This window comes from Podarcis bocagei, assembly GCF_964188305.1.
Source record: "Podarcis bocagei genome assembly, chromosome: 13".
Lineage (NCBI taxonomy): Eukaryota > Metazoa > Chordata > Lepidosauria > Squamata > Lacertidae > Podarcis > Podarcis bocagei.
The window spans coordinates 45675258-45686312 of record NC_138138.1 but is presented as its reverse complement, the minus strand read 5'-3'; the positions used below and the strand labels follow the sequence as shown (position 1 = coordinate 45686312).

The following is an 11055-nucleotide window of genomic DNA, read 5'->3' as shown; positions in this document are numbered from 1 at the left end:
GGACAGTATAATTATCATTATCAAATTAGAAGGCAAATAAGCCACTGAGATATTATGTTGGTGACTAGAAGTTCCACAGATTTATCACACAACTGAATTTGCCATATACCCCTATTTTGTGCTCCTCTTTGCAAAATGTAAGCAGTTGTTGACAGTACTGCTGCTATTATATTTGCGGCCATTACTACTAATATCAGATTTTTGAAATGAGTAGAAAGTGTCAGATCATCCAGTCTTCTGAGTATTGTTCAAAGCTGATCATGAAATCACCTCCAGGTTTGAGTGGTTAATTGCATTGCAATGATAAAAGTTAAGTGTGAAATCTAGAAATACAAATATTACCACGGCAAATCACAAGAAAGCCTTAAGAAACTGGATGTGGGTGCTATGGTTTTTTCTGCCTCATGATCATTTAATGATGATGAAATGCTAGTTTTAGATCTCATTATAACCAGAAATTCTTAAACTAAGATGAACAGACCCTGCCTAAATCCCACCCTTCATAAAAATCAGGACTGAAGGAAAAGACTCCTGGCAATTATCATAATGATCATCACCCTCATCATACGGCGAATGCAGATATATATTCATTACAGAAAGATCCTATGGTTTTAAATTCACATGCTCACATGCTCACACAAACAATTCCTTACATAATGTCCTCAAGGAACTCAGGAGAGGGTGGTATATTGAAGGCTACACTTGAAGTTATATAGATTTGAGAAATAATGCCAGCAACAACTATGTCTCCGGACTGATAATATTCATGAAGAATAGGAAGAGGATGCCTGATGGAACATTGAGCAATCGGAATGTTGCCCTCATTTAGAGAAAATAGCACTAATTTCAATACTGCATAGAGTACCAGCTTGCAGGATTTTGGGGGGAAATAATTCCTCTCTTTGCACACTGCCATTTGAGTGTTCCTGAGCAGTAACAAGTCACTAGAATGGCCACAAAAGCCAGATCTCCTGAGTGTAAAGATTCATTGATCAGACTGACAGAGCACTGAGTGTCTGTCTGCCTATGCTTGAATATAACAGGGCATATTAATCTTCCAGTCTTAGTTCATAGTTTTCCATGTTGGTACTGGAACCCTCTAGAGATACAGAGAAGTAGTGATTGTGATTAATTTGATGATTACAGAAAATATAATTCCTAGTAATTACTCCCTATAACATGGCAAAAGAAAAATATTTGTCACATCCCGGCAAAAGTTTCAGCTGGTCCTCCTAAGTATGGAGAAAGCTCTAATGAGCATCAGCACACAAACTAGAAAATAACTCAGAAAGCTGGTATCTTAGAAAGGAAATATATCTTATAGAATAGCAACTTCACTGGTAACTATTGATGTAAAAACTCGTGTGCAACTTATGAACATTGCCAGTTTATCAAGACTGAAAATACATCAGCTATTCAAATGAAAACTTCTATTGTCTGCAAGTAATCAGTTTCCCAGTAAGCTACAGTTTCAGAAATTCATTGTTTTCTGTGTCCTGTTTTTTTAATATAGTAAAATAATTGTAATTATTTTTACATATCCATCACAAAAGTTTCAGTCCAGAAAAATAAAAACTCTCAAAAATGAGCACAATAGGGGCAGCTCAGTGAAGAGTGAACATAAAAGTTTTCTAATGCATTTTAAACTCACAGGAATCATTAAACTTCAATGACTTTTTTTACCCCACCCCCAAAATTTATTTGATACCACATTCAAGCCAAGTATTGGCTAGGATACTAATATACATTTCTCCATATTTGATGTTAATGACTCAGTTCTGCTCCCCTGCATTGCTTGGATCATCTTTCCCCTAATAAAGTATTTATAGAAGAATATCAGCAACTTTCAGGGGATAATCAAACTTTAAGAGAAAAGCTTTTGGGTGAGCAATCTGTTTTTCATTAAAGATAAGATGTATCCTAAGTCATTCACAGATCAGACCCACTGATGATCAATGGACAATACTAAATTAAAAGTCTATTGGCGAGCTCTAGAATACCCTGATAAAACCCAAAATAATCTCCAAGTGTTTTGAAGGAAGGGAAGGGAAGGGAAGGGAAGGGAAGGGAAGGGAAGGGAAGGGAAGGGCTGCTGTATAAGACCAAGAGCCTATGTTGTCCAACATTTTGTTTTCAGAGTGGCCAACCAGTTGCTCCTCAAAAGCCCTCAAGGAGGACATATTGCCTCTCATATTGGAGAAAATATAGAAAATGCCAGGGTAGGAAAACTGTAATGTAGCTCACAGGTTAGGCTTGTAATCAGAGAGAATATAATACTTTCGGGGAGGATGTTGACATAAATGGACAGACAAGCTCGTATGATTATTTATTTGTTTGTTTGTTTAATAATAAATTGTTTATTTTGTACAGAACAGTATGTGTGTGATCTCCTTATATGTATCACTCATTATTAATTGCATACTTTTGAGTGGAAAAATATTTAGTTAACATTGGACCCATTGATTCTCTAGTCATTTCTTCTAATTAGCTGCCCCTTGTTGTTCAACTCAGGTCTCATCAAAATGACATAGCATTTAGGAGAAAATATGCAGCCCAGTAACCCAAAACTGGAGGACAAGATGGAGAAGATCTCCACTGCCACCATGTATTTTCCCTTTGTGCTCAAGTAGGTTGGAACAAAGGATAACCACACACTGCAAAAGACCAACATGCTGAAGGTGATGAACTTGGCTTCATTAAAACTGTCCGGCAGCTTCCTAGCTAAAAAGGCCACTGTGAAACTGACAGCGGCAAGGACACCCATAAATCCCAAGACACAGTAAAACATGATAGTTGAACCCTCATTACATTCAAGCACAATTTCTTCAGTCATCGAGTGCATGTCAAGGACTGGAAATGGGGGAGAGGTTGTCACCCACACACTACAAATTGTAGCTTGAATAAGGGAGCAGGAAAGAACAATGGAGGTAGCCAATCGTTTCCCCACCAATTTCCTTACCCTAGATCCTGGTTTGTTGGCCATGAAAGCTAGAACCACTGTGGTGGTTTTGGCCAGAATAGAAGAAACGGCCACTGAGAAGATCATGCCAAAAGCAATTTGTCGAAAGAGGCATGTAAACTTCTCAGGCTGGCCTATGAAAAGCAAAGGGCAAAGGAATGAGAGCAGGAGTGAGATGAGGAGAGTATGGGTGAGGTTCCGGTTATTGGCTTTGACTATGGGAGTTTCTTTGTGCTTAATGAAGATCCAGAGCACCCAAGCAGTGACGAATGACAAGAGTAGAGTACAAATAGCCAAACTAACCCCCAAAGGTTCTCCATAAGACAAGAAGGTTATTGCTTTCACAATGCATTCATACTGGCCATTGTTTGGATATTGATCTTCAGGGCATTCAAAACAGTCATCTATATCTGGAAAAGAAAAGAGTCATTTTTATGCATGGAAACTCTGGTTAAAAGCAAGCATAACATTATGATAGCTTTAAATGACTGCTTCTATAGTGCTATTGAAATACATGACTGATTTCTTCTCAGGACATTGTGTTCAAGAGAACCTTAACAAGCTGCAGCCCTTACAGTAATGCACCTATTGAGACCAACTGGTCTTACAATAAAGATTCTTTCCCAAGATATAACTAAACAAAAGGTATCAATTCCTTTCTCATCTGTAGTTTTGCTGAAATCCTTCCCCCAGACCTATCATGAAACTGAAAACTTCTGCACCAAAGTGGACCCACGTCAACAGTAATATGAGACAACAACATCTTATCTCCCCTGTTCTTACACTTAAAACATCAAGGAAACTAGTTTCTGGTGTAAATTTACTAGATCATATCTGGCATAATTGATAAATAGTGTACACAACAAATCTTACCCTTCTGGTTAGAAATTCTCCCTTCTGGACATGGAAGGCAACCATAGCAGCAAAATGGCTCTCCTTCCTTTTTGGTCCGACTATAACCTAAAAGGCAATTATCATTACACACAGAAAGGGGTTGTACCTGTCCATAAATGAAAGAGGAAATAATGTTGAAGTGTGTCACTCACTGACCCATCTTTAGATAACTACAGTTTATTGGTTGATACTGTGCAGGCTAGAGTTATTGCTTTTGTTTGTTATTGTGTTCTGTGTTTTGCTGTAGACTGCCCCGTGATAGCTTTCACCTCCAGTAAAAGCTGCCGTATTGGAATCTTTGTCATTTCTCCAGCAACTGTGCCCTCATAAAAACCTTTACCATAATCATATTGATTATACAACAACTCCCTCAAAGCTACCACAGTGCATTATCAATCACATCTGAATGGTATTTTCCAAAATTCTCTGCCCTTCATGCAATCTCTCCATATTGCATCCTTGCAGAATTAGCGTCTGCTTTACTATCTTTATATTTTTCAATTTAGTTTTATTTTCAGCTACAACCTTTGCTTGGTCAGTTTCTCGACATATTAGTTTGCAACTAGGGGTCCTGATATTATCGACTTAGAATGTTATTAGTTCAGAGACCAAAACAGTGGGAAACAATGTTGCTTGCACCCTTTCCATAATACAGTGGGTTTTCGAGCATCTTGGGAGCTGAACGCTTCGGAAGCTAAATGACGAAAACCTGAAAGTAATTACATCCATTTTCGAATGCGCCTCGGAAGTCAAACAGCTACCACTGCATGTTTTTTCTTTTTTCTCAATGGATTTTGCCAAACACCCATTGCTCCTCAATTTTTAAATATTTCAGAAGTCGAACGGTCTTCTGGAACGTATTATGGTCGAAAACCGAGGTTCCACTGTAGCAGAAATGAGTGATATGGATCTACTGTACTCTTCTTCATTTCTTAAGATAATTGTAATGAACTAATGGTTGACCTATAGAACTTTTTTGAATGTTACCTTTTCCCCAGTCTAAATCCTCTACCACCTGGGTTGGCTATAGGTGAATATTTGCCCCTATATGTTCCCATCACCGAAAGAAATAGCTTCTTTTGCTCTACATCAAGGCATGCCTGGGATCACGCCCTTCACATCATAATCTCACTGAAGCAGTTTTGCATACACATCTGAAGTTCACATGAAGCAGACCTTACCTGGTTGAACCGGCTAGGCCACACAATGGCATTATCATAAATGGTCAACCCTTTTTTGAGAGGAGCCATTGGGTCCATCATTCCAACTTTGACTCTAAGAAATGACTCATTTGGGAAGGTGACCCAGTTGATAATATCGAATTCAGTTTTTAATTCCCCATTCTGGTCAAAAGAAACCTCTTTCCCAGCACTATTATTAAAGGAGACCCTTCTCAGAAATTCGTGGAGCTAAATTGTGGGAGGAGGGAAGGAATTAATATAGTATCCAAAAAATTGAAATATTACAAAATGGTGGTTGTTGGTTACATTTGAAGGTTTTGGATTATCACCTACGGTACTTAAAAGCAGTATGTGCCAAGGAGGGGGTCGCTTCCCAAAGTCCTCCCTCCAAGCTTCTAATAACTCACACGTAAGAACTGAACGGGTTATCAGGCTTTATTGGAGTCTTCTCTGGCACCAGCTACAGATATCAAACAGCGGTCTAATCTATGGTGTGCTCTCTCCCCCTCTTAGCAGGTTAACTCAAAGATTTATAGGGGCTGAGATGGTGCTGTCAGCTCGATCACTTGCTCCCACTTTGGGGACTAAATAACACCTGCCTGAGAGGCCTTACCCAGCGATACTTGTTTACAGAATCACTCCTTCATAACAGTAAGAAGTTTTATTTTTCTACTTTTTGAATTAGGTACTGGGTAGAACCAAATATTATCTTTCCCCCTAAGGATGAATAAAGAAATGCAAGTATGGGACAGGGTGATAGTGTATCATAGTGAGGAATGGTTGCTTTAAATACTTATGGAGAATGTCATAGTAGCTTAAAGTCTCTTAGTGGCGCCGAAGTTGCACTAGTGAGATGGCTGGTGCTGGTGGAGTGGCTCACGTGAGAAAAGGGCAGGAAGTCAGCATGGTTCTTGTCAGGGATGGCACATCCCATTTTGCTGTTTGAGGAGAAATGAGAATGTCACCATGTCCTGTTGCTGCTGCTGCGGCTGCCACCACAACATACCTACTCCTACTGCTGTTGCTGCCTGCTCTGCTATCACATACCCTGTATTATTATTATTATTATTATTATTATTATTATTATTATTATTATTAACAAAATAATTATACAAAACTCAAAATGAGAACACAAAAGACATAATAAAAACAAGAGCAAAAACAAATCAGTAATCCCCCTCCCACAAACACATTTAAAAGGACATAGAATGTGAATCAGCCAAAGGCCTAGAGAAATGAAAGACTGTTTGTTGATGTTTCTCTGACTATGGTCCATCATTTATTTTAATTTGCTGTTTTGTGATCTCCCCTGCTCTGAACCCCACTGGGTAATCATATTTTCTCCAAAAAATCAATCAAAGAAGAAAGGTGTTCCCCCCCCCATGTTGTCAGGAGCTATTCCCCTTTCACGCAGTTTCAGAGTTTACTACAAACTTCTGCATTAGAGCTCAACAACTCTGGGGAATTCTCCCCTTCCACCCACCCACCCCCCACACGCTCCTCCTCCCTCCAACGACAATGGGTAGATCACTGCCAGCTTTTTTAATACAGGGAGTAGATCACAGTCTCTTGGGAGTCGAACGTGTCTGGATTAGAGCATTACCTGCCATGGCTGCTGGCCCACGTAGGCTGATCTTATTCCATCTTCCATAGTCCCATGTTTGAATTTGGAGGAATGCATGGAATGCACAGCATGTGCCACAGCATATAGAGCGTTGTAGATGCTATAGCTGTGGGCAGTCATGCTCATTTCAAAAACAGACGCAGGAAGCGTGTCAACCCTCTCCTCCCCAGTGCAGGACTCCTCATGTCTCTTATCTAAAGATGGTTTGTGAAAAGAACAGTTAAATGCCTCTTCCCAGAAAACTCTGATGAAGCCATCTTCTTTTTCTGAGGCAGGGCGTCGTCTCTGAATAAATTTCTGGAATCCTATGATACCCTCTGAGTAAATGGCAAAAGATAGAGCACCATGGAGGAAACCTATGTCCCAACAGCTTTGAAAGGGATATGAAGTGAAATCCATCTGGGCTGTCATAATCCAAACCTTTCCTAGGCTTTGCCTTGGCATATCCTGTGTCCCTTGCATCTTGAAGTACACTCTCATTTCCATTATCGTATGAATTTCACCATGCACAATCACAACATTGGCCGTGCTCCGCACAATAACATTGATTATTTCAAGTCCTGCAGCCATCATTGCAGCGATCCCTCGAAAAACATTCAATTTAGTGAATCTCTTTACAAAATCAAAGCAGATACCCTTCTGCTCAAACATGGGTAGAACATTATGTACGAATCTCTCTGAATTGTTGTCATCTTGACAAATCACCCCAATCCATATCCAATTGAAATGCTGCAGTAATTGAAGAATCCCCTCATATTGCTGAGCCTGGTCTGGGAACATTCGGTGAATGAAAACAGCTTGCATATTTATATTCAGCATGGGAGAAGAGCCAAAGACAAGCTGCGGGTAATAATTTACAAAAGAAGGAAGAGGAAAAAATGAATCCCTTTATTGATTTTGAACAATAGTTAAACTCAGATCAGGATTTGATTGATGGATTAAATTATTAGTTAATTTTTATACCGCTTAGGATCAGGGTCGGATTTAGGCTTGCCGAGGCCCTAAGCTAATGGAGGTAATGGGGCCCATTATATGTCCAGCTGTCCTTTGTCAACAACAAAATGTCACTGTTTTTTGTGTTGAATATATGCTATATGGTAATTTATGGACCTAATAGGTATCTAAAGCCATTTGCACATAACAAAGTATGTATTTTATCAAAGCAATTGTTGAACTGAAATATAGATAAGAAGAAGTATATTAATAGTGAAATACAATAAAGACGTATATCTTGGGGGGACCCCCAAGAAAGTGGGACCCTAAGCTATAGCTTGTTTAGTTTATACGTAAATCCGGCACTGCTTAGGATATTAAAACTGTCTCCAAGTGACATGTAAAAAACTGAAGCACTGAAACACAACTTAAAATATTACAAAAAATGCAGTTATGTAAAAAACTGTTACATCAGTACAGTTACTAATATATATATAAACCAAGAGAAGAAAAGGCTAAGGAGTAAACTCTACACAAATCCAGCCCAACTGGTGCCAGATATATTGCTCTGCTTTCCTTTGGACCATAGCAGTGAGGCTGAGAGGCTTTGTAACCTGGGCAACCCAGGATTTCCACGTACACTGCCCAGGTTTGTGCCCCAGAGCGGTCACTTTGTTGCTGCTAACACAGCAAAAACAATGCAGTTTGACTTCACCCCCTTTGTCTCTCAAGACAGATGGATGCCAGCAACCATCAAGAGGGGACCATGCACCTGTGTTCATATCGCATCCTGTGTTGTTGATGCTCCATAGGACCAAACAAGTCTAGTGAATCAACAAGAATCCATACAGTTCAACATGTTTCCCATCCTCCAGAGAGTCAGTTAGAAATACACAAATGTGCTGGACACATACAAAAGAAACAGGTCTAATCTTACCTCAAATTTCTATTTGATCAAATAATAGTTGTCACAGTTTTTGTTTGTTTTTTTTACATTAAATTTAGTGGATTCTGAGATTTGGAACTGATTTGACTATATGGGGAGGGGCAATAACATTATCTGAAGCCTGGTTTATGTTTTCAGCGAATGGGAATACTTTGCCATTTATATTCATTTAAAATACATTATCTGATAAAAAATAGTTTGTCCTTTTACATGAGAAATAAATAAAAAAAGTTTTGTCACTTAGGGACATGTTTAGCATTTATTATAAGTATATACCCGCCATTGCTCTCCTAAGCTTCTCCTGCCAACTTTTCTCTGTTGGAAAAAAAGAGAGAGAGAGTCAAAGGCAAGCAAATGGCTTGTTAATCACCCATGTTCCATGCTCCTCCAGTTCTTAAAGATGGTGAAATACACCAATATTCAAGCACCAATTCTCAGCCTGAATGGATATACAGGCACTTGCTTGCAGCTGGACACCGTGGCTCTGCCTCTCCCAGAACTTGCTTGGGTTTGGGCGTGGGAAGGGGGAGGATGGAAAGTGAGGGCAGAAAGGTCAACCTGCCTAGACCAGCCTTGTCCCCCTGACACTTGCCTGGTCCACCTCACATCCCCCACCCCACCACTGCTTCTCCACACTCTGGGGGAGAGTTGCGCACCCTACTCTAGTGCCATCTCTCTCTCTCTCTCTCTCTCTCTCTCTCTCTCTCTCTCTCTCTCTCTCTCTCTCCCTCTCCCTCTGTCTCTCTCCTCCACATGCCCTCCCTCTAAAGTGGTGTGTTCCCCACTTTACACCCTTTTACTTATACACACAGGGCCACAGAACACAACCCCCATGTAAGTGGGGAGACCCCTGTATCCCAAAACAAATGTAAATATTTTCATAATCATCCAGGCTTCATGCACATGTCTTACTTGTGGCATCTTGTATGTGCAGAGGATTGTTGCCATGTCGAGACATAAACCAGAGTTTGGTCCCCCAATGACTGCTGTTGGAATGTTCTTGACACCACACTTGTAATTCGGAATGAATCTGCCTCTCCTGGAGAGAAGTTCCATGGAGGCTTGGTAGGTCCATCTTGCACTGAAATGGCTATTATAGATGTGGAATCCCAGAGTGACATTGGGTAAGATTTGGGGTTTTTCATTTATCTGCTTTACAGCAAATGCCATGGCCAGGATATGCTGGTAGAGTTGTGTCATTGGCCTGCAAAGAGAGTTATATATTGGATAATAGTGCACCTTCATAAAAAAAAAAGATTGTATGCCCAGAGTCCAGGGAAATGTGTGCATATATTGTCACACAAACCTGGGCATTTGTCTTCCTTGAAGAGTCAATTCCTGCCCTGGTTTTGAATGATGTTATTAACTAATACCATTTATACACAGATACATGTACAATGTATATAGAAGTTCCATGTAAAGTTGAGGTTCCTAATTTCTTCCAGTGGTTGAGATTTGAGTGATCAGATAAGACCCAAGAGACTACAATCAATTATTTTAAATACATTGGTATAAGGCAAGTGAAACATTTTAGTTTATCAAAGAGAATCCAAAAGCAAAAAACAATTCTTGTGGAAAGACAAATCTAAGAAACAATAAGGTTGTTATCATATGCAAGGGTTTCTGTATGCAAGATATAGTATTAGTCAATTTAACTTTACTTGAATGCAACACTCAGCTCTCTAGTTAAAAAGTTTGCTACACAATCCCAGCTGTACTAAGTGCATGGCATTTTAGTTTAAGAGAAGAAGAGAGCTACTGATACAAAGTGATGCTCCTGTGACTTTAGATGTATGTTGCTAGATATCAATATGGTGTCTACCATATAGGAAACAGAATTGTCAGTAATGCTAGGAAAATTGTTATTTTCTTACAAAGGGGAAAAAAACCATGCTATTCTACTTTTATAATGATGAGTTTAGCAGAAACCACCCCCTGCCCCCCTTGGCCATTTATTAATTGTGATTTATTAATTGTGAATTATTATTTTTTGTAATCTTACTTTGCCTCATAATGGTTTTGTCGTGACTATATGTTGGTTAATGCTGATTAAAACTACAATGGAAAGACCAGTCACTGGCAGTAGATCAGACTTCATTCCTATGAACAGAAGTCTGAAACCATCTATTTTCTCATATATAACTTCTGGAGAACTGGGGTTGAATATGAACATCCTGCTTAAACTGTTGCTAGAATCTCAAGTCATGCATATTGTAGAATACTTGTTACTATGAACTACAGGAGTTGATAAAATATTCTGAAGCAAAAGAAACTGAAAATGGATGTGCTAAATGGTAAATCGTTAAATGTAATTATTAAATATTAAATTTAACTGAAAACCATGGAATACACCCTACCTTATAACAATAAATACTGATAGTATAAATGACACTCCCTTCAGAAAGCAATGTAAGTCATCAGATCTCCTAGTCCCCCATAAATATATCGACTCGAAAGAAGAACAGTGGATAATAATAATAATAATGCGAAAACAAACAAAAATGCTGCTAATTTCTCT

The 11055-nt window shown here is 39.2% G+C and overlaps 1 protein-coding gene across 1 annotated transcript; it reads right to left on the bottom strand.

Annotated features, from left to right (window-relative positions):
- Nucleotides 1-2467: 2467 nt before the first annotated feature.
- LOC308571846 (vomeronasal type-2 receptor 26-like) lies at nucleotides 2468-9485 on the bottom strand (the record flags this gene model as incomplete). The annotated part of the gene is made up of 5 exons (XM_081167460.1): nucleotides 2468-3369; nucleotides 3833-3959; nucleotides 5035-5262; nucleotides 6638-7498; nucleotides 9450-9485. 5 exons carry the CDS (start codon nucleotides 9483-9485, stop codon nucleotides 2468-2470), a joined length of 2154 nt encoding a protein of 717 aa, XP_081023586.1.
- Nucleotides 9486-11055: the final 1570 nt, after the last annotated feature.